The sequence below is a fragment of the Bufo gargarizans genome, chromosome 6 (assembly GCF_014858855.1).
Source record: "Bufo gargarizans isolate SCDJY-AF-19 chromosome 6, ASM1485885v1, whole genome shotgun sequence".
NCBI classification, from domain to species: domain Eukaryota; kingdom Metazoa; phylum Chordata; class Amphibia; order Anura; family Bufonidae; genus Bufo; species Bufo gargarizans.
The window spans coordinates 156,136,876-156,161,486 of NC_058085.1; the positions used below are offsets into that span (position 1 = coordinate 156,136,876).

Here is a 24,611-nt window from a genome sequence, read left to right on the forward strand (position 1 = left end):
TTAAATTCCTCCCCATAGTGCATCAGTTTGCGGTTTATATTACTTCCTGGAGTGTGTGTGCATGCTGATCCTACTTCCCAGTCTTCTACAAGATAAGTGTTGTGCATTCATTTGTGTTTTTCTGTTTGCTGGATCCCAGGTGACCCTGACTCCCTCCGTATCTAGTGTAGGGAGTCGGTGGTCGTGTCCCCTCACTATTATAGGGTGTTCAGGTGTTATACAGTCGAGGTACGAGGATATGCGTTCATCTACCATTGGGATTTTCGCATAGGCTGAGCAGTCAGGGAGAGTGCCAGGTCTGATGCAGGGGTCTCCCTTTTTGTTCCTTAGTTTTGGATCCAGTGAGTCGTATATTCATTTTGTGTTGTCTTGTTTCCTGTACACCTTCCGTGACACAGATATTTTGTGTTTAGCGATACATTGTGAGAACTGTATACAGTATGGGGGAGATTTATCTAAACTGGTGTTGAGGGGTTATGCAGGAATTTACGTTATATTGATGAGCGTCGCAGCATATTCCCAGGCCATGAGACGTCACTGTACATGGGTCACAAGGCCTAGATGCAGCCCAGCCCCTTTCAAGTCAAGGAGCTGAGCTGTAGCTCCCTCAAACAGCTGATCAGCAGGGGTGCCATTACTTGGACACCCACCGATGTCATAATGATGACCTATCCTGAAGACAGGTCATCACTGTCAATTCTTGAATAACCCCCTTTAAGAAAAGCTGGCTTAGTTGCCCATAGCAACCAATCAGATTCCACCATTCATTTTCCAAAGAAGCTCTGAAAAATTAAAGGTGGAATCTGATTGGCTGCTGTGGTAAATAAAGGCAGTTTTCCTTTAAACCAGTTTTGATAACTGTCCCCTATATACAAGAAAGTGAAAAGAGTGGTATCACCATCTTTGCAATATATGAGAACATGACATTAAACATCCCATGACTTTATTACATAATAAAAAGTACAAGTTCATCCTGTATTTGTTATATACATCATTTAGGTTCCTGTATATATTTACTTACTGGCCATTCTATAGCCATTGATTACAATGCTCGTCAGCCTTAGACCAGTATAAGCAGCCACAGAACACAAAATACATGAAGGATAGGGAAATTCCGTGCAACTTTTGTCATTTTGAATCTAGCAAGGTGACATGGAGAAAAAGCAAAAAAACAAAAACAAAAATGAGAGAAATGGAACTTTTTCTTTTTTTTTTTAATTGTGCAAATAAGAGGAACTCTCCCCAAGGAAGATGACAAGACAATGGCAAAACCAGTGGCATGGCAAAATCTAAAATGACATATCACACCAATACACAGCTGAACGCAATGTAAACTTTTTTCTATTTGTAGATGCATAATAATTGGTAAGTGATTACACAGGTCGCTACCAATAAAATGGGCTAAAAAGAAACAAATGGGGGGATAATTTTATGCAATAGGGGGACATCTATTACAAACAGTTTAAAATACAGTGACAACATTTAAAAAAAAGTTATTTTTTCAAACATTGTGAATAATTTACTGGTTCGCCAAGAGCTTTTTTTAATTGCAGCTTTCTGGCGCAGGGGGAGATTTATCAAAATTGACATAAAGGTAAACTGGCTTAGTTGCCCATAGCAACCAATCAGTTTCCACCTTTTATTTTTTAGAATCTTATTGGTTGCTTGGGGCAACTAAGCCGGTTTTCCTTCACGCTAGTTTTGATCAATCGCTCTCGCAATGTTTACTGCATGTACACCACTTGTAGTGAACTCAGTCCGCTAATAATGGTTAACACAGTCGCTATACTACAACCCCCAACAGCTGACGTTTGAATCCGGTAATAACATTGCAGATCATTCTTCATTCTTTGGTGGTGTAGAAATGTTTGTAAAAGCTAAACATGCTAAAAAGGACAGTCCTAAGCCAAGGCTGGACAAAACGCCAGGAGCTAATCTTTTCTTTTAAAGATGTTTCATAAAGTCGAAAATCACCCCAAATGTTAGGCACCACTAGCAAACTACCTGGGGCCCTAAGATCTGTCCAGTCCTGGTCTAAACCCGCTGAAGGATAGAGCACTGGCAACAAAGGGCCATGCCCCTAGACAAAAGGAGGACACATTTTATTCAAAGAAAATTCAACATGTTTTATACAAGGAATGTCTAAGCACAAACAGCAGCTCTCATACATTCACCTGAAATAATGGGGGACTCGGCAGATACATCCCTACAATGTGGCAACGCATTACATGGGATATCGAGCCATTCTTTTCTTGGCGTTATAACATGTCTTTACAGTGTACAGAGTTCATTAGAATTGCTCGACGGCTAGACAGTCAATCAGGAGGAACTAGGGAGAGGCTGCTTATTCTAGATTTCATCCTCTGTGATTGTGTTCTATCAATGTATATTGCAGAAGAATTATTAGGTCTCTTAAATAAAAATGGAAGCGGGTTTCCATGCCAGTGCCACCGCAAGTCCACGTGTAAATCAAGCATAGTTTATCACTGCGGGGATCAGTTGACTTCTGAGACTGGGGAGGTTTCAGCGGGCCGAGGAGTGGACAGGAGGGGAACAGGGGAGGTAGCTTCTATTAAAGCAGGATTAAGGATGATTGGCAGCGACATTTGTGGAACGCCCATCTGCAATGGGGAAGTCAAGGTGTGCAAAATGAGAGTAGACTGAGCTATAGGGGGCGGTACATCTGTCACAGGGCTCATCCTCATTGCAGTACAGGAAGGACTGGGTGCCGGTACTGTAGATAGTGCTGGGCTTGAAGTGTCTGAATCTGGGAGAGAAAAACAAGGGATATTGTTACCATATTGATGGCTTTATATTGTAAGAATAAATGTATCACACAGGGGAATGTGTTCAAGGATGCATGTGTGACCGCTGACTTTTTTACTAATGAGACTGCTCAGTTCAGCTCTATTTCTGGCGGTCCCATACAATGGAGAGGGTGGTCACAAATGAGCACCACTCCATTCTCATAGGGGAACTCAATATTTGTGAACGTTGGCAGTCCTAGCGGGTGGTCCCACATTGGTCATCACTTATCACCTAGCCTGTGGCTAGGGGACAACAGTTATTAGTGGGAAAAATCATACACATATCCTAGTTCCACACACTAGCTTTACTTTACGTATGAAAAGGACTCAATGGATTGAAATACCTTCTTGCCAGACTATGTCTGCAAAACCTTCCAAAATTAAATCATATTATTTCCATATTTCTTCATGCTGCAAGACTGATGTCAATGAATGCTATCTTTCACAGTTTACATTACTGCACCCACATACTTAAGTATATAGTATGGAGATGGAAGACTTGCTGTAACTAGGTGTAATGTAGCTCTTGACTATAGATTTATACACCTACATACATGGTTTCATCTGATACTCCAATATACTGGCAAATAATACACAGGGTGACATGTACTAATCTATTTATGCCACTTTTGTGGCATAAAAAGGTTGCAGGAGACAAAATTTGCTACATTTTCCCCTTTATGTCACTTTTCCAAAGTGGTGAGAAAATGAGGTGTAGGAGAAGTCTGGCCCTTTTATCATTTTCCACGCCTGTTTTTGGTGTGGAAGATGGCTTAGGTCACCTGTACATAACTCGGGGGCTTCCTCCAGCGGTGCAGAGGGATTTCAGACTTGTGGACTGAGACATTTAACACTGGTAAACATATAGGAGCAGGCAGCTAAGGCCAGATGTGTTCTGGAACATTACCAGTATGCGCTTGCTCTGTTAGCCTCTCGGGCTGCACTGTCTGGGTTACAGGTTTGGACTCGGAGGCAGCAGGAACTATAGTGGGTGCTGTTAGAGTTTTCTGAGGATGCGGTTCAGTTGCAGCTAGATGGGGTGGATCTAAAGAAGGAAAAACAAACAATTATATGAAAGTAACAGGATAGTGAAATAACGCACATTAAAGGAGCATTCCGGAGTTATGCTCTGTCTAAACGAAGGGAAATAACTATTAGTTTGGTGAGGTCCAACCCCTGGGACACCCAGCGATCATAAGAATGGAGCCCTCCGTCAATGAATGGAGCAGCAGGTATAGCATGCGCACTTGTCTTCCATTCATCTACTGCTGGAACTAGCCAAGTCCTGTGCCCTGCTATCTCTGACTGTCCTACAGGATGAATACAGCAGCAAAGTGTATGCTTAACATGCTTCTCTGTTCATACAGAGGGACTCTGGGGGGTGAGACCCCTGTTGTCATGATCAATGGGGTAATGTGGATGGAGATAACTTAAAATAAATGGAATACCCCTTTTACACATGGGATTCTCCCCTGGGTTACCCGACTTTGGGTGACTCTTGTCTATGCTGGGTAAATTTAACTGTGCTGGTTCAAATAAATCCAAGGTACAGTATGTAAGTATTGCAGATTATAATGAACATCGACTGTCGGCTCAAAAGGCAAAACACCAATAAAGCTCAGAGTATGGGAGTCCTGCACCTGAAAGTTACCAGTGGCGAGATGGTGTCTTCCTTTTGGAGATTTGCCAACTTTCCTCTAGTCCAGCAATTGTACTACACACAATTTATTCAGGGTGCTGGATCTTCTTAAAAAACAGCTGTGTATATAGACTTAGGACACCTGCACAAAATGCGGATTAGGACAGGTTTTTCCTGGGGATTTTGAGTGGAAAAACGTCAGCGTAATACAGCACCAGCAAAGTGTATAAAGAAAAAAGACAAATCTCATGTACACTTTGCTTCTTTTTTTTTAGGTGTGGAAATTGACCTGCCGTGCGGATTTTGAAACCCACAGCATGTCAATTGTTTTTGCATTTTTTTGTGTGTGTGTGTGTGCGGATTTCACAGTTTCCAATGGATGGGCGAGATTTGCACCTAAACTGCACCAAGAACCTCACAAAAACGTGCCAACGCACCAATAAACAGTGTCGATTTATGTGCTGTGTAGATTGTTTTGTACTGTGTTGGTGCAGATTTCTTACCGATTTTCTGCACACAAATCTGCATCGTGTGCAGCCAGCCTTACTAGAAGTGCTCCATGGGATAGAGAAGCATTTCGTGGAAGTGGCTCCCTATGAGTCAAAATCCATCTTTTTAACAAGCCTTCAGATATGACCACAGAATTTTGCCAAGCCAAATATGCATATGTAGACAGCCGTTTTGGATGCGTTCCTTGTATAAGCAGCTTCCAAGGCATCACACTCAGTCAATCAGCATTCTACTCCACACTGATGAGAGGCAAGCACCCTGAATAGATTTTAGGCTTGGCTATATTCCCTTATGTCCCAAGGCTTGCTAAAAAGTATGGTTTTGACTCATAGGAAGCGAGATGGCGCTATGGGAGATGACTCATAGCATATTACACATACCACAAAGCATCTAAAAAACCAACACCCTGCTGAGGATCCATCAGTGCAACTAATGCAGTAAAGATGAGTAGTTGCATCTTTGGTTTTGCTTCCCTTGATGGAATGTGCATTAAGAAGACCATTCACAGACATATCTATACAGTCATATAAAGACAAGACATATACCTTGTATTACTGTCTGTTTGAAAAGCTCTTCTCGTAGCCGAGGTAGGAAGCAGTCTATCCTCTCCCATGTGATCTCCCACAGATCTGAATATCCAGTTCGAGAATCCGCGCTGTGAAAAATTCCAGCCGTGTCCATTACTAGCAGCATATTCTTCAAGGATTCAGGTATGGCCTCCAGCTGAAAATGTTGTACAGTACAGTTAGCACCCAATACATTATGGATGTTCTTTATAATCCTAAATATTCTTTGGAAAAACATAAAGGGAGCCCCCTCCCTCTTGTGCAGTTTCATGACGTCATTGTCATATCACTGCTGTTTGCAGATTGGCAAAAGCCTATAAAACGGATGAGTGTAATCTATTAACATTTGGTGTGTGTATACATATAAATTAGGAGCCTACTGTCTGTCCAGCCTCATAACTAAAGAATAGTCCAGGATTCAGTAAGGGTAGATTCACACTGAGTTTTTTTGGAAGGTTTTAAGGCAGATTTCCCTGGGTTTCGGTCAAAGATGGAAGTGAATTCGAAAGGAATCGGAAATATAAATTAAGGAAATATACAACACCTGCAAGTGGTATCCACTACTGGCCTTGGCTGAAAAACCTGCAGTAAAATCTGCCGCAAAATCTTGTCCAAAAATCTGTGTGTGAACGTACCTTAAGGGTCCATTCACATGTCAGTTTTTTCTTTCCTGATCTGTTCCGTTTTTTGCGGAACAGATCAGGACCAGTTCTGGACCCATTCATTTTCAATGGGTCCTGGAAAAAAATCGGACAACACAATGTGTGCTGTCCGTTTCCGTTGTTCCGTTCCGCATATCCGATTACCGTAAATATAAAACTTGTCCTATTCTTTTCCGCAAAAATCGGATCCTGGTACAATACAAAGTCAATGGTTCCGCAAAAAACAGAAGACATTCGTATGTCATTACGTATGTCATCCGTTTTATGCGGAATCCGTTCCTGGAAATTAAATCCTGCCCACAGAAATCACTTTTACTCACTTTAAAAAAAAAAAAAAATTCAAAGAAATCCAAACAACTTTATTTGCTTTGTGAAATTTATACATGTTTCCGTTTTTTTGCGGATCTGCAAAAAACGGATGACATACGGAAACATTTTCAGGAACAACGGATATTCAAAAAACGGATAGAAATTCGGGATATAGAAAAATACTGACGTGTGAATGTAGCCTTAGACAGTGCTACATATTCCTGGCGTCGTCCTGGAACACAAAACCATTGGGAATGCTTTAAGACCAGCCTCTTCAGAGCTGTTCTCCAACTGTAAAGACTGGGCCAGACACACGGCGGATTGGCCAATTTCCGGGTGGGCCAATGCCCATAGGGCCATCCAAGCCCCCAGTCAGGTACATAACAGTCTGATGCTCCAAGCATTAATTCATGTAGGAGTATCAGGCACTTATGCACCTGGCCAGTGGCCACAGGACAGGCTGTGGTATTTGGTCCCGAGGATAGGTCATCAATATTAAAATCCTGGAAAACACCTTTAAGTTCCCAGTCTGTCCCTGCGCACATGTTACTTGCACTGATGTGGTAGCCATCAAATTCTTTCTATGGCTTAGAAGATTGAAGTTTTGAGGCTACTTGGGCCTGTTCAAGCATATTTTACATTTTTTCCTTTGTCTTAGGCATTTATAGTGTTAATTACTATGTGGGCAATGCTAGGAGTCTATGGCTGACATTATGTTATAGTAATTTCTAGTTGGTAGCATATTTCACATTTCAATGTTGTCATAGTCTGCCTCCTCCGCTTTTTGCTGGAAAACAGCCCTGTAAAAGTCACTCAGTGCTTTTTTCCCTGGAACTCCTTTCAAAGGTCATTTTTACCATTCATGTATGTTGTGTGGCAGCCAAGCACGAAACCTTGAGGGCATGTGCAAATCTCTGATGTTTTCAGTAGACTGGCAACACCACCTGGCGTATATTCCCTCATTGGCAGAGCAGTGGAAGGTGGCACCAGTGTGTACTTCTGCTATACTTAAAAACTTAAAACTTATGGGATTTTATTATATTATATAAATTTATATTCTTACAGTGAATAAAAATATGGGAATCTGGGCAATTATCGCCCAATGAACAAGCAATGTTCATTCACACAACAATGCAATTTTTTATGCACCACATATAATCACCATTTGATGGCAGCACATTGTCCTATGTAAACAGGGATCTGCTGCTGGCAAACAATATAGAGTGTCACCATACAGAGGGGATGACTGCTGCATGTCAATGCATCTCTCTTATCTACTCAATGATCCCCTTTAAGCTGTACAGTAAGATTATTTTCTTTGCCAGGAGTGGGCTGGGAACTTATAGTGGCCCAGAATAAAAAAAATAAAAACCCCTGTAAAAGTGGCCCGATGTTGTAGGTGGGTCCAAAGTGACAGAAGGCAGGGCCAACAGAAGTAGGTGGGGCCGGCAATAGCATAGTGCAGGACAAAGTACCGCCCCTGCGGAACCAAACACCACAGTGCAGCACAAAATACTGCTGCCTCAGCGGAATCAAATAACACAGTGCAGCACAAATTACTGCCACCCGCGTCACAGTATCAAACTGTATCGTTGACCTGAGGATGGCAATACAGTTGAATCCAGGAGGGCACTTGCAGCCACTGGCCAGGTGCATTAGTGCCGATGCTTTACCGCTGAGAGCGCCAGATCTTTATGTATCTGGCTGGCAGGCATGAAGAGGGCTTGGGCGGCCCCCATGGCATCGGCCCACCGGGAAATTTCCTTGTAGGGCATATGGCCAGTACGCCCCTGTTCTTTGCTAAAACACAGCTGTAAAAGTTACTACCTTATGAAGTGCACATCAGCTTTACCATAGACTGTATGAAACAAAGTTTAAACACATACCAATAAGTCACTTGAGCCAGCGTGCATATACTTGTCCATAAATTCTAATATTGTTAACCACAGTGCTGCAAATGTAGAAAGAGACAGCAAAGGAGACAAATGCTGCAGGAAGACCTAGGAAAGAGGAGAACAATGATGATTGATATGTGGAGGGAAAAAATGCACAATAATAAGGGTACAAACCATAACGTCTAAGAAAATCGAAAGACTCATGTACAAGTGTATTGTGGCATGCATATGGCACCAACTGCACAGCTACTCCCAATTCCCCAAGCGCTATACGGTATACAATAGGTGTACTGCAGTGATAATTTAATACAATGTGCATGAAGCTTAAAGGGGTTCTCTGCGAATTATTATTATATAATTTTTTTTAAGTGCCCCCGGCCTACCGCCATAAACAGAAGATGCTCCCTGCTACTCCATTCAACTGAGCTGCCTCCTGCAGGTCCATGTTCCTGTCCTCGAAGTGTTTACATTCGGTGCAGCATGGTCACATGCTCTGCTCCAGCGATGACATGCTGCTTGTATCCACATCACCATTGGAGGATTGGAGCAAGACCGGAATATGGACATGTGGGAGGCAGCGCAGAAGATCAGAGTGGCGGGGAGCAGGTAAGTATAAATCTTCTATTTACGAAGGCAGACTGTTGGCACTTGCAAACAGATCATTATTCCCAGAGAACCCCCCTTTAAGGAGTTTTACAAATGATTTGTTGAGGTGGAACTTGAAGACTTGTCCAGAGAAAAATAAGTCATGAATAACATTTTGGACACACGACAGGTCAGGCTGCTAATTGTGTATTCTAAGAGGGTCGTACAGGGGTAGTACCTAATGAATATTACTGAGCAGTCATCCTGATGAAAATCTCAAACATAACGCAGGATACAGAATATAGCACACCAGAATACACTGAAGAAAATTATATAAGTAAAATAACCATAGTGCAGAACGCATTTATTAGACTATTCTTAAATCGGTGGGTCCAGACATACAAATAAAGCATTTGGATAAGCAACACAACATATTCTTATCATACAAATAAACCCAACAATCAGTGGACACAAATCTATAGTACATGATTTACTAAGGGCAGGATGGCACAATGCACAGGAGGATGGAATTACAGATATCCTGCATTTCCCAGGCAATTACCTACCAATGGAACATACTGTTCTAACCACAAATACGTCACAGATAAGAAACAAGTAGCTCGGCGTTACTTGAATCCTTTTAAGATCAATGACAGAAAGCTCATTATATAGCAGTAATACATATACACTTACTTAGCCTGCTGGATTAAAGGGGCTCTATATTAAATTAAACAGCGTTATATAGTGGCAGGAACAGGGATTTAAATGGAGCTGGTATAATGTAAGTTTGGCTCCAAGAAAGATTTCCATATATCCTACACAGACTCCTTAAATAATTGGGGAGGGGGGAGTTAACTGTATCCTAATGCCTTGGCCAGAATGGAGAGCAGTTATGAAAAGCATCTCTCACTCTGAAGGTTTTGTCCTACAACCAGTGACTTGAATGGGCACTGTGTAAGGCTCCATTCACACGTCCGCAATGTGTTTTGCGGATCCACAGAGCCGCAAAACACGGAAAGCGGCAGTGTGCGTTCTGCATTTTGCGGGCCGCACATTGACGGTACTAATAGAATATGCCTGTTCTTGTCCGCAATTGCGGACAAGAATAGGACATGTTCTATTTTTTGCGGAACGGAAGTGCAGACCCGGAAGTGAATAGAAATGACTGGGTCTGCAATTCCGTTCCACAAAATGCGGAACGAAATTGCGGATGTGTGAATGGAGCCTAAGGCCTATAGGACCCCAGCCAGGGGACACTGTGACCCTTGTCAAAAGGAATACCCCTTTTAATTGATTTCCATGTAAGAAGCCGTCCTTAGAACCACAAGATTAGACACTTCTATAGATGCTGAGTATTCACTAAAAGTATATTGTTTTATTGAGCTTAAATCACAAAGTATGAGCACTTCATTTGCTCACATGTAGTAACGGCCCTTTTACATAACCTGGTCATTCACTATGCTCAGGTAGTCAGCTGACCTCATTCTTGGAGCACATACTGTTGCTGAACCTAGACCTGACCAACTGCAGCAGCCCCAGATCATAGCACTGCCCCCACAGGCTTGTATAGTAGGCACTAGGCATGATGGGTGCATCACTTCATCTGCCTCTCTTCTTACCCTGATGTGCCCATCACTCTGGAACAGGTCAAATCTTGACTCATCAGACCACATGACCTTCTTCCATTGCTCCAGAGTCCAATCTTTATGCTCCCAAGCAAATTGAGGCATTTTTTTCTGGTTTGCCTCAGTAATTAGTGGTTTTCTTACGGCTACACAGCTGTTCAGTCACAATCCCTTGAGTTCCCTTTGCATTGTGCATGTGGAAATGCTCTTACTTTCACTATTAAACATAGCCCTGAGTTCTACTTTTATTTTTCTTCGATTTGATTTCCCCAAAAGTTTAAGTGCTCGCAGATCACGATCATTCAGGATTTTTTCCTGCCACATTTCTTCCTCAAATACGATGGGTCCCCACTATTCATCCAGTTTTTAATAATGCATTGGATTGCATCTTAACTCAATTTTAGTAGTTTCTGCAATCTCCTTAGATGTTTTCTCTGCTTGATGCATGCCAATGATTTGACCCTTCTCAAATAGACTAACATCTTTTCCACGACCACAAGAGGTGTCTTTCGACATGGTTGTTTAGGAAATGAGAAGCAACTCATTGCACCAGTTCGGGTTAAATAACTTGTTGCCAGCTGAAAGATAATCAGCCATGCAGTAATTATCCAATAGGAGGCTCATAACTATTTGCTTAGTTAAATCCAGGTGGCGACTTTTTTGGGGGGACAGGCAGTGTATATGACTGTAGAACTGTGAAATACCATATGTTTCACTATATAAGACAGTGGGGGGAAATGGCAGTGCGTCTTGTAAAGAGAATACTAATGAATCCTTTCATTATGGAAGTGCTCACTTGCATGCAGGAGTCGTGGGGAGCAGTGAGTGTAGAGGTTCAAGGGCTGGCTGTACTCACCACTTCATGGTCTTCTCTGGGACCACGCTGCACTGTCCTGGCTGCGAACAGTGTCAGTATGTAATGCGCACACTATGACCTGACGCTATGTAACATCAGGTCACAATGCAGTGCCGGCCCAGAGAAGACCAGGGAATGGTGAGTGCAGGACGAGGCACTCACAGTGGTCTGATCCGGAGAGTCTAATGAAGACTGGGGGTGCATATAGTCTTTTACATTGGTGCATATCATCTTTTACAATCTTACATACTTTAGAAAGCAAGGTGGAAGCTCTCATTCTTGTCTCCTCCATGCCGCCTACATCTGCGGGGCTAATATTCTCTAAAAGCTTTGTTAACAGTGGAAACAGCACCTATTTAAGACAAAGGGAGAAATGGATGAGAACCATTAACAAACTTGTATTAGCTGCGCAGAGATATTACAATAGCCTTTTTTTTTCCCCTTTCTGCATTTGCAAGAAGTGAAACAAGTGATAGTGGGGTACCACATGTAACACATGACTGTTAGTCCCAGTCTTTTTTGGAGACCTATACAGATAGATAGGAAGTAAAATACTCCTATTTAATCATGCAATCTGCTAAGTAATAACTTACAAAGAAAAGGTATTACACTGCTCACTGGCATTATGTTGGGTTTCTGAGATTTTGATACAGGTGGCCTATCCTCAGGACATGGCATCAATATCAGATTGGTGGGAGTCCGACTCCAGACACTCCACAATAAGCTGTTTGAAGAGGCTGTGGGGCTCCAGTGAGCGGTGCAGCTAAGTACATCATATGGCAGCTGAGCTCGATACTGCAGCTCAGCCCCATGCTCAGCCCCATTCACCTGAATGGGAATAAGCTGCACATAGGTCAATGAAGGTGATGTCACTGGGCTAAGAAGAAGTTGCAGCACTCACTGGAGCACCAGCGCCTCTTCAAACAGCTGGTCGTCGGGGATTCCAGATGTCTAGCCCCTACCCATAAGATATAGATAAGCCATTACTATCAAGATCTCAGACAACCCCTTTAAGAAGCTGGGATACATTTAAGTATAAAGGAAAAAGAAAGACAATGTCCAGCTTCTCAACCAATTTTTTTTTATTGTTCCAATACATACAGTATATAATTCAAAACTAAGCAACTTTGCAAATAGTCCTAACAAAAAATGCTATTGTTTGCTATATAGTCATTTAAAAGGGGTTGTGCAGATAAGATATATTGATTGGCTTCCTCTTCATTACACTGCCCTCATCTCACACGTCCTGGCAGTGCAGTGTAATTACTACATTATGTACATTACTCTGCATATGGGATGAAGCCAATGATTAATGCAAAAAAAAAAATATATTTGTGATAACTTTTATTCCAGACAAATCCCAAAATTGTGGAACAGGGATCAGCAACCTCTGGCAGCTGTCGTGAAACTACAGTACGCAGCGTGCACACTTGCTTGTCGGTTCTCAGTACTACCATAGATGTGAATAGAGCTTGCTGGCAGTTGTAGTTTCACAACAGCTGGAGCGCCTGAGTTTGTTGACTCCCTGCTGTAGACAATTAGGGGGTCACATTTCAGCTTTCTTCTCACCTTGTTAAAGCACGCTTCCCACTCAAGTGCATCTAAAGTCTGCAGATCATGGACTAAAAGTGCTCTCTGCAAGTAAGTGAGAGCTTGCATTCTGACCTGGCGGCGGGCATCACAACAGAGCCATGCAATTCCTATGAAGAAAAGTAAAATTAAAACAGAATTTCACTAAAGACTGAAAAACAAAACACAATCCTAATCTGAGACAGAATAAAAAGCACAAATAAAACACACAAATTGTGTCCGACTTGAAGAGGTTCCACCCTAAAAATGATTAAAGGGGTATTCCAGCCCAATCAAAAATGGCCTGCAAATGTTTTTTTTTTTTTTTATTGCTTATACCTTATCTTTGTGCTCCACTTCCTACCAGTCAATCACTGGCTAAGGCAGGTCATCGGTGTCTGAGCTGTATTGTCAGCAGGGAGCCTAGTGCGGTGGTGACCCAAGCAGTGGATCAGCAAGATGAGCATAAGCCATTTTATTATTTTAACCTTTGAAGGCCAAGGGACATCTTTTTAATTTAACACGAAAGGTGGAGATGGTAGTGGCATAGTCTTCCTAGCTGTTTTACTCGTTTTCTGCTACCAACATAGTGCCAGTCCAACTTGGTGTTAAGCTGGTAAGCCATGTCAGACACTAAAAAGTTTTCAGGCGCTTACTCCATAGGGACTGGTCTTTTAATTGTGTTGTTAGGCAGCAGATTACGTAGGTCTTGAGCTCAATGGAGAGCTGCTACAAAACTAAGGGTAGACTAGGGGGGAAGGATGCTTAAACCATGTCCTTCCTTACTTACTGCCTAAAAATAAAGACTGAGAACCATAAGGCACTGGCTGAATGAGAAAGGTTTATCAGGTAAAGTCTCACTCAAGAAGCATGCCGGAACGAGCACCGATAGGTGAGGAAATAAAAGCAATAAATCAGCATATTTACCTTTCTAAGTGGGTTAAAGAAAATGTTTTGCATAGGGAACCATACTGCAGTTAGATTGGCCCCTATTGTATATTTGCTCAGGCGCAAGCCTACCTGCTATAATTGAAACCTATTAAACTATTCAGAAAACTGGAAAGAGCAACAAACTTACAGTACCTTATATGAAATACCCAAAAAATTGTTTATTTAACACCCTATGACAGTGGTGTCAAACTAATTCTTGCAGAGAGCCACATCTGCCTTATGGTTGTCTTCATAGGGCCATTAGTAATTCTGCGACTGTATAAATGTAACTAAGCCAGTTAGGCATAGCTACATTCATTGCCTGTTGAAGGCAACCATAAGGCTGATGTTAACATATTGTTAAATAACACATAATATAACTATATCATTATATATGTACAGTTGGTAGATACATCTTCTTGCCTATATGATATGGACGACAAGAAGATGTATAACTTATTCCATATAATAATATCCAGGAGATGCCTAGGTTATACCAGCATGGTCCATATCGGTCTATACAAGAAGAAGCAGCATACCAACTTTAGTCACGCTCTCAGATGATGCCGCCGCATCCCTGTTTTTACCACACTGCTGAAGCCTCTGCCGGCTGGAAAAAGGAGGAGAAGGCAGCAGCGCGGTAATATGGGGTAGGCAGAAGAATTGTGGAAGACAAGTATGTCACTGCTATTGCCGTGAGCGACACTAACTACTCACACATTACGGCCGCAGGCCTTGTGTTTGACATAAGTGCCTTATGAGATTAATTAGCTAAAGCATACACAAACTCCTGAGAAAACATAATGGCCTAGGACCGAAGAAATAAATAGTTAAACCAGTTTCTATCAGTAAATACTTAAAGGGGTTATCTGCAATTTTTTAAAATTTCTTACTGGTCCCACCTTCATGTGATTAAGCACTTTAACAGTGATGATAATATTCCTACGAGGCCAGCGCTGAGCTCCGTAGCGTAATTAGGTTGCAGCAACTTCCTGGAACACATGCCATACAATTGGCACGTGATCACATTCCGGTCACAATCCGCGAAATACGTGGTTTGCGTCTGCAACCCTGGGCACTGACTACTCAGCCTGAGGCTACCAAACCGCGTACAGTGCGGGTTGTAAACGGACTAGGATCGTTTGCTAATTGTACACCATGTGTTCCAGGAAGGGGGCGCAACCCAATTACATCAGGGAGCGCAGCGCTGGCCTCATAGGAATATTTTCAGCATTACCACTGTTAAAGTGCTTAATCACATGAAGGTGGGACCATTAAGACATTTTTAAAAATTGCAGATAACCCTTTCAACAGTGTGAGGTATACTTCAGCAGTTTCATTTTACCACCACACATGTAAGCACCAGGCATTATCTTTTAAAGCACTGTGAATGAAGAGAGTCTACAGATGCTGCAACACTGTTCAATCAGGGCAAGATTGCCCTAAAGTTTACTTTGGAAAGCTGGAGGTGATCAGGAGGTAGATACCTTGTAGCAATGGACACCAGCAGTTTGACCACAGCGTCCTCGAGTCTGCTGTGATCTTCTCTCCTGCAGTCTCTAGGTGGCGCTGTTCCTCTGCCCAAGAACTGTAAATTGTGGCTGCCCTGGTGTGAAGTGTGTGCATCAGATCGAGAAGCTAAAACAGATGAAATAATGTGATGCAATCAGTGAGTGGATATGGAAAGGAAGTCATGAATACACCGCTCTATATTGTATAGCATGTTCACAAGACTCCCACTAACTAGCTGGACAGGAAGTTGCAACTGTGGTGCAGTCCACAAATAGGTGCACAGAGATTGCAGTCCAGAAAGAGAAATGTTAAACCAATTAAAATGTATTGTATAATATCAAAAGAATGTCCATAGCAAATTGTACACCACTAAAGCTTACACATTTTGATCGCAGACTAGATCGAAACGTGCGAGCATGGTTTTAGACTTTGCTATGGCCATTCTTTTAATATGATAGAATAAAGTTGTACTTTTCCACATGTGCGCAGTCCAAAATACACTTGCCATGTGTAAAATCTTACTTACGGCCTTGTTCAGGCTACAAGTGAGGCTGCCAAGATGTCCACTGTCTCATTCAGGCTATTAGATACACAAGCATTTTGACACGTTTTACAGCTAATGAGTACATACAATACAGACACTGCTTCCAGAAATATCCCTACTATCTGCAAGACGCTACTGTAATGTACATGACAGAATATGAACAGTCACCCCCTCCTCTCTAATGCAGGCCATGTCCTCCTCTGGGTGAAGGAAGAAAAAGGAGCACAGAACAAACTCCTGAAGAGCAAAGCCCGCTTCCATTCAAGTACAAAACTCGTCCCAAAGTAGAGAAATGATGGAACACCATGCAATGGCAGGGATACTGGTTAGAAGCCAAGAAAACAGGTATCATCAGCGGGACCCACAGGTAAAGAGAAGAATCACATGCTGGAAACAGAAATGATATCGAGTGCTACCTTCTACCTGCAGCCTAACAAAAAGAGCCAAGATGAGGGGTCTTCTTTTACGCCAGACAATTATCTAAATGCCAGATAAATGTGCCATCATCCTATATAGTGAGAGCACATAGGAGGTTATTTGAAATTTATTTAAAGGAACAAATACATTTTACGCCAACGCATTTCATAAAGTGATGACATTGCTAGGATTGCATATTGCAGCCCCTTCACAATTTCCCCCCACACAGCAGCCCCTAGCTGGAGGTCGGATCAAGTCACTTGAATGTGGCTGTGCTGCACTAACCCAGCACAGCTGATGGGGGTCCCAAGGGTCAGACCTTCCCCCACTGATCAAAAAGTGATGGAATATCCTAGAGATATGCCATGACGTTATGAGATGGGGAAAGCCCCCTTAACCAAACCCTCATGATAACGGTACTCTTCTCCCTCCCACCAAAGCACAAATCTTACTGGTTTATGGGAATAGTGTACTAAGCTTCTGAATGACATAGTGCATGAATAACGCTGGTCTTTCACAGCAGCATTAGTATCTGGGACCTAGTTACATATGGAGAGATAAGATGATGGGCTGATAACCAGGTGACACAGGGTGGTGGAGATTTGCTGTCCTCACCTAGTGCATGTCTGCAGTCAGACATTCTGGTGGATACCTTATTATACAGACGTTCCCTGGTGGTCTAGGGCAGTGAAAGTATTAAGGCTAAAACTCGGGTTGCTCGGAAAACACTATTTCAGATCACAGAAGGAGACAAAAGGGATTTGTGCTACAAGCTTGTTTCTAATAATGATCATTCATGTAAATCATGAAGCTATCATATTTGGGTTTTGAATGCCAAGATTTGACACGAGAAAATGGAAATCATTTCCTGAAGAAATCAAGTAGCCCTCTACTTAGTAATTCAGAACAAACGGGAAGATATGAAGGAGGAGGAAAGGCCTGCCATACTTACGTCGGGACTAACCTGTAATGACACAGTGTGGTAACTGGCAGGCACGGTCTCATCCTCCTCGTCATCACTATGTGAACGGTACTGGCGTTGATTGGAGACTCTGGGGCGACGCACAAGATTTTCCTTCTCTTTACTTTTCTTCTTGAAGCGATTAGCTTTGCTATCATACTTGTGACTCTTAGCTCTCTTCTCTTGTGATTTACACCCTTTGAAAGTGACAAGAACAGTTTTCAATCACAGACAATAACTAAATGACTGGAAACAAGTGGACGTGACAACATTCATATAGAAAATACATAATCTATCAATCTAGGCATAGACATTGAAGTGAATAGGAGCTGAGCTGCAGTAACACAGCATGGCCACTAGATCTTGAACAGCGCCCTGCTGGCTGTTCCATTTCGAGTACTAGTCGATGTAGGGAACAGCTGATCTGTGGGGGTGTGGGGTGTCAGACCATAACCGATCACATATTGATGATCTATCCTGAGAATACGTCATCAAAATCAGGAGCCTGGAAAACCTCTTTAAGTTAGTTAATGCGTTAATTTCATGTAAAAGGGGTTGTCTGGCTAGTCACGCATTTATAAAAACGTCAGAATGAGTTAAAGTAAAAAATGTAAGGCTACTTTCACACTAGCGTTCGGGCGGATCCGTTCTGAACGGATCCGCTCATAATAATGCAGACGGAGGCTCCGTTCAGAACGGATCCGTCTGCATTATTTTTAGCATAGAACAGCCAAGTGTGAAAATAGCCTAGTACGGATCCGTCCAGACTTTCAATGTAAAGTCAATGGGGGACGGATCCGCTTGAAGATTGAGCAACATTGTGGCATCTTCAAACGGATCCGTCCCCATTGACTTACATTGAAAGTCTGGACGGATCCGCACGGATCCGCACGGCCAGGCGGACACCCGAACTCTGCAAGCAGCGTTCAGCTGTCCGCCTGTCCGTGCGGAGGCGAGCGGAGCGGAGGCTGAACGCCGCCAGACTGATGCAGTCTGAGCGGATCCGCCTCCATTCAGACTGCATCAGGGCTGGACGGCTGCGTTCGGGTCCGCTCGTGAGCCCCTTCAAACGGAGCTCACGAGCGGACCAGCGAACGCTAGTGTGAAAGCAGCCTAATACTCTCCTTCCCCCGCAGCTCCTTTTCCTATGCTTAAAATGTTTATCTGGCCAGACGCTCAATGGGGCTGCACCAAGATTGAAGCTCATCACTGGGGGCTGGACCTTTAGAGACTGAAATGAGTGAGTGTGCATGCTCAACTGCCGCTCCATTTACGTGATGGAAACATGACCCTTCTTCATGTGATCGGTGGAGGTCCCAGCGGTTAGACCACTACCTATAAAACGCTCATTGGTACAACCCATTTATACATCAAGCACGGCGAGGACAACATGCAAAGCGCATTAGGAGTTTATATGGGTTATAAAATTGCCACTTTGAATTGATTTTATCCTCCTTTTTAGGATGATACATATGCCATGAATGCAAACGTCAGCATGTTTTTAGGTCCTCAGGTGCCATACTGTTGAGTTCACAATTCTTAAGAGTTCAAGCATTTGATGACAGCATGAACAAGGTCTTCACCATATAGTTTGTAATTCTACATGTGGGACAGAGCACACACCAATAAATCACAGCTATTTGGTCTGAAAGTAGGAAGAAGTCTGAGCAACACTTACACACACCTCCGTTAAGACTCGCCTCTACAAAGACCCGAATCGTCTTCACGCACAGCTCAAAGTTCTCTGGCGTGACGTGTGCAGCGTCACGGACAATAAAAGACAAAGATTCCACACTTTTCATGAGGGATTTGGTATCATGTGGGCCAAAGTCCAGACCAATCGTTAAACTGTACTGGTTTACTAGAGGGTTCGTTCCTGGCTTGTTCAAAGCTGTTGTCATTTTCGAAGAATCTACATCTTCTTTTCCAACCTGCATAGAAATACAAGGCATACCATTCTCACGTTAAACAATAAGAGGTACGTAAGCATTTCATGAGCTCTCTACGCCCCAGCTTCAGCAGGAACATCCTAATACAATTTAGTAAATTGGAGGGGGGTGTATAGAGCAGTCCAGAGCGAAAGCAGTTGTAACCGTATTGTTCTGACAACCAATATGATGCAGGGCAGGACACAAGTCACAAATGTACACTCCCGGTCACATTATAGCAAATAGCTATATAATGTTGATGTATATTGGATTAGGATAAAGCAGAAAGTTGCAGTTGTCTGTGGGGGTAAAAGAAATTCACTGCTGAAATCCTGTAAACTTGATTTTGGAAGTGCACTAATGGTATAAGTCTGCTTACCACAAGCCAGCCACTGTTAACCACATCCACGTCAGTGACCGATCGGTGCATCTTGGACTGCTTGCTGTGCTCTGCGTATACCTCTGAATCTGAGGTGTATCCACGATCCAAGCTAACATCAGTGGCGTGATAAGAGGAGACTTCACTGTCAGACAGAGCACCTAGCGAAGGAAATCCATTTGAGTTGTGAGAGGAACTTACTAAGACTCACTGCTTCATTTCAGTTCTTCAATGCTAGAGGCCTAAACACCAGCAATGACCAGAACAGAATGGAGATGAGCTGATCTGAAACAGTCTACCTGGGACCTTATCTAGCTATAAAGTATTCCCCTTTTTGCCCTTTTCAGTCAATTGTGAATTCCTTGTTGGTCCAAGGCCTTGAGTTAAAGTTTACATTCCCTGGTCGTCTAGATACGTAAAAAAGAGCAAGTGGTAACACTCACATTTCTCCTAGGGGTCCAGTCCTTGTCCCATAGGATACAGGAAGTCTACTCTAAAACTGCCTCCAGCAACAGCAATATATACAAGTAACGTACAGAACAAAGATCTCATGGGCGAGAACATTCAGTTAGAAAACAACAAAAAACACGGAGTAAACAACATGGATTTTTTTAAAAGAAATGGCTGTTAATTAACGTTAAAATATGAGTAGTAATGTATAAGACATTTTATCAGTGGGTCTAGCAAAGAAATTCTCACCAAGTACTCGATCAAGAGGAATCAACTTGTATTCCTTCTTCACAAGTACTGAAAAAATGATTGTCAGCTGAAGAGGAATCTAAATACAGAGGACTATCTGCTAGTGATATCTCCATCTCTCCAAATTAAAGGGGATGTCAAAGACATCGCTGCAGGAAATGTAATTTAAAAAAAAAATCCTATTTAACCCTGCTACTCCCATGGCCCCCACCGGTCTATATTTTCCTGCAAAAATTATGAGCTGTACCTCCTCGTGATCTCTGCAGCCCATCAATGGCCTCAGCGGTCACGTATTATACATGCCAACGTCACCACTGAGGCACGTCATCGCTGCAGCAAAAGTAAAGAAAGACCGGGGACCACTCGAGCATCAGCATTAGTCTGGCAAGGTATTTAACAGGCAATTATAATGCTTTTTTTATTTTTTAATTCTTTGATATTTCTTGCACCTTGTTGTTGGACCCTGCCTTAATCTAATGATTAGTACTTTCAGTGCAAGATGTAGGGGGGACAAAAAAAAAAAAAAAAAACAACCTAGACGTTATTCCCTAGTTTTCATATTGATGTAATTTTTTATTTATTTTTGGTCAAGAGATCTCAAGAATGCATTCATTAAACTGTGACATCTTGTTGAGGTACATAATGTTTCCTTGCTTATATTAATGAAGTCTAGAAATTAAAGTGATTAACAAAAACATTTTGCAGACCTAATACATGATACTGTGCAGATTTCCATCGGTAATTAGGACTCTCATCTGCGATGGCTTAGAGCCTCTGCACAGACAGGCGCGGATTATTCACTTTATATCTACTTAGTGCCTCTCTACCACTACCTATGATTTAAAAAGCGAGCCTGAAAAATGCAGGCAGTAAACATGGAGAACAGCTGAACCCTTTTAATTTTATTAATGGACTTTGCAGCATATTTATTTTCTTCATTTAGCCTTCACTTAATTCAGGGCTGGCATAAAACAGCTGCTTATCTCTCGGAGCATTGAATTTCATTAAAGCACATCCTCCACGTACCTGCATCATTATCGCTTCTGGTTGTCACCTGCAGAGCAGGTGGCGGCTTCACTCCTGCTCCAATGCACTCCAGCAAGCAGAACAGAGTGTACCAGTCATTGCTAGAATGGATGTTGGCAGCAGTTGGTCTTCAGCAGTTCGTGAAGGCCAAAAGCGACTTGTCGACTCACCCTGGACAGGACGCTTGGCTTCATCATTAAAAGAATACGGAGTGAGAGGAGAACCTGTGAAAAGGATTTTAAAATAGTGACGTCTCTAAAAGGCAACTGAAAGCTACTTTGGATGCATGTAACATGTATGTATTCGCATGAATTGAGTCTGTTAACAGGCATCTAAATTCTTCAGCAACATTTTTTGCATATTTGATACATCTTGGTCTCACCATATTGGTTTAAAGTACACACTTTTCTTCTTTTCCTATTAATTACTTTATTAAATATCACCGTGCTGCAAAATACTGTCCCAAAAAACAAAGACATCAACTAATTATCTATAGAGTAACTTTCCCCACAAGGTCTAAGAATAATTTGGGGCGACATATTCGCGATGGGCTGCTGAGTCACAAATAATAAAGTAATGCATAAATATACCCTTGAGACCGGTCCTTGGGAGTTTTTTTTTATTTTTTTCCATAGCCAGAAATCATGTTTCGATTTCTGAGGTCCAGAAATGCAATGTGAACAAGTGGTAGTTGTATAACAGGGTAGTCTGTCCTAAAGAGGTTTTCCAGGCTCCCGATAATGATGACCTATCCTCAGAATAGGTCATTAATATGTGACATCCCACGCCCTACCAATCAGCTGTTCACTGCAGCCTCTGATGCTGGAAGTAATCAGAGGCCATTCCCTTCAGTGGGAGCTGAGCTGCAGTAAGCCAGTATGGCCACTACACTTTGAATGCTTCCTATTCCATTCAAAGTGCTAGTTCCAGCAACAGAGGCTGCAGGGAACGGCGGATGGGTGGGAGTGTGGGCTATCAGACCCTCATCTATCAGACATAAAGGACACTCATCACCTTGGTCATTACCTTAGGACTCAAACTGCATTGCCACCACTGCCACCACAATTGAAAGAGCCTAGTCCTGACCTGACACTGACATACCTGTGCACTGATATCCTCACGACGCAACAGTCGAATTGCAAGTCGCAGCAGTCCCACAACTGCACGCTCAACAAGGAAACAGTATTCCACAGCGTGAGCACTAAGATGGTAGAGATGATCTCGTACTACTTGCCAGACACAGCCAACACGGTCTCTGCATTGGGGGGGGGGGGGGGGGAGAGAGGGATTTAGTAAATGAAAAAATAATCCTCTCAAATGAAAAAAGCTATAAGATAAAACATTTCCAACATTATATTATGTATATGCATTTAAAAGCCATTCAGATGAAACAAACCTGAAACCATAAAAATTGGTTGTTTGTGTTAAATAACCGCTTGTAAGGTACCCTCCTAGTGTCCACTGAAACAAATTACACAGTGGGATACTTTTTTGGAGGAATCAAGCAATGTGTCCATTTTCAGTAACTGAAATCCGTATATGGCACATATTTTGTGAACCAGAATCTGATGCCAATGTTGATGAATAGGACTAGTCACGTGGGCATTACATTTTTGTCAGTATTTTAAATATGCAGCAAGTCCAAGCCTTGTGTGTATTTGCTTCCAAATATGCCCATTATAATCTATGAGTGTGCATGGAAAATGCAGGAAGGAAGGAATATGCATGTACATCCAGATGAACTACTGAAACAATACTGATGACAATCTAGATGGTATATCATCTGGAATTTGTGCATATTCCAGGGCATTGGGCATTATAATAAGCCAAGGGGTTATCCTACAACAAACCCTTTATAACATTTTCAAACCTGTGAATCAGTAAAGTTATAGAAGAGACAGTGTGTGGGGTTCAACAAACTGGCACTCCCAACATTATCGAGAAAGAAGGGCCTCTAGTCCTAAAGCCTCATTCACACGTCAGTGTTTCACGGACATGTGCTGTATGTGTTCTCCATGGACAGCACACGTCCCTATTCATTTTAATGTGTGTATTCAGACATCAGTGTTTTAGCAAGGTCCGTGGGTCTGTGTTTTTAGCACGGATGCATGCTTTATTTTGTCTGTGTTCACGGATCCATCACGTCCACTATAGTCTATGGGTCAGTAAAAACCATGGATGCAACACGGATGCCATCCGTGTCTCACGGATGCCATCCGTGTCTCACGGATCATTAAGAGATGCTTTGAAAAAAAAGTGTCAGTGATACACGGATGCAATACGGACAGCAAAAAACAGACCCAACATGGATCCTTCAAGGATGCATCACTGACCACCTGCTCAGAGATTAGAGCACGGACATGGACGTGTGAATGAGGTTTTACTCTCGCTGGAAGGAAGGATAAAGGCAGATTATGCATGCTGAACACAGTGAATGGAGCCGTGCAAAGCTGGATAATGTAAAATGAGAATGGATATAAATCTATGACTAGCCAATTGCAGTTAGATGAGGAAATTCTCCTAACAGTTCAGATCCATCTTCTGTCTTTATGGCGCAACAGTATTAAGGTATGGGTGCTTGAGAATCAAGGACGTCTGGGAGAATGAAATGGTAAATTCACTTGTTTAAATACACTGCTATTATCACCTATTTTCAAGGACAATTCTGAGCAGCATTTCGAGGCAGAAGGCAGCGTCTTCTTCATCATATGTCTCTTCATCAGGGGTCACAGATATTAGCGCCTAAAGACAGAGGAAATTCCGTTTAAGAACCTGACATGAAACCAGTGTAATCATTTGATCATTTATCTGGGCCAAGAGGAAGTGCTGACGTGGACAAAACGGCTGTTGCCTGTATGCCCCACATCCTGTTACCTATGTAGCGGCTTTTAAAAAAAATGAAGAGCGCCATAGATTCTTCTCCTTTTTTAAAATTTTTCTTTTATCATTTATCTCATGATAATAAAAGTTTAAATTCCCACAATCATTTATTCTTACAGGCTCCATCCAGTAGTGGAGCAATCACACCAGTGGTCGATGAAGATGGCTGTAATGAGTGCTCCAGATTAACAAAAGTACTTGGTATGGACTAGGATAGACTTGCCATATGCTGAACATTTCCAAGCAGTGTTAATACAGAAGCTAAATTGGTATCAAAGTATTGTGGTTTGTCTAGCAACCTTCTACTGGCAA

General features: G+C 42.4%; 1 protein-coding gene across 1 annotated transcript in view; it reads right to left on the minus strand.

Moving 5' to 3' along the window:
• Positions 1-932: 932 nt before the first annotated feature.
• GBF1 (golgi brefeldin A resistant guanine nucleotide exchange factor 1) overlaps positions 933-24,611 on the minus strand; it is a 163,527-nt gene continuing 139,848 nt past the window's right edge. The window contains 14 exon segments of the mRNA XM_044299256.1: positions 933-2,767; positions 3,715-3,852; positions 5,502-5,679; positions 8,380-8,493; positions 11,705-11,806; positions 13,024-13,154; positions 15,441-15,591; positions 17,391-17,584; positions 19,072-19,318; positions 19,695-19,855; positions 21,420-21,540; positions 21,542-21,643; positions 22,521-22,674; positions 24,067-24,161. Of these exon segments, the coding sequence (XP_044155191.1) occupies positions 2,496-2,767; positions 3,715-3,852; positions 5,502-5,679; positions 8,380-8,493; positions 11,705-11,806; positions 13,024-13,154; positions 15,441-15,591; positions 17,391-17,584; positions 19,072-19,318; positions 19,695-19,855; positions 21,420-21,540; positions 21,542-21,643; positions 22,521-22,674; positions 24,067-24,161 (2,160 nt within the window). The 3' untranslated portion in view covers positions 933-2,495.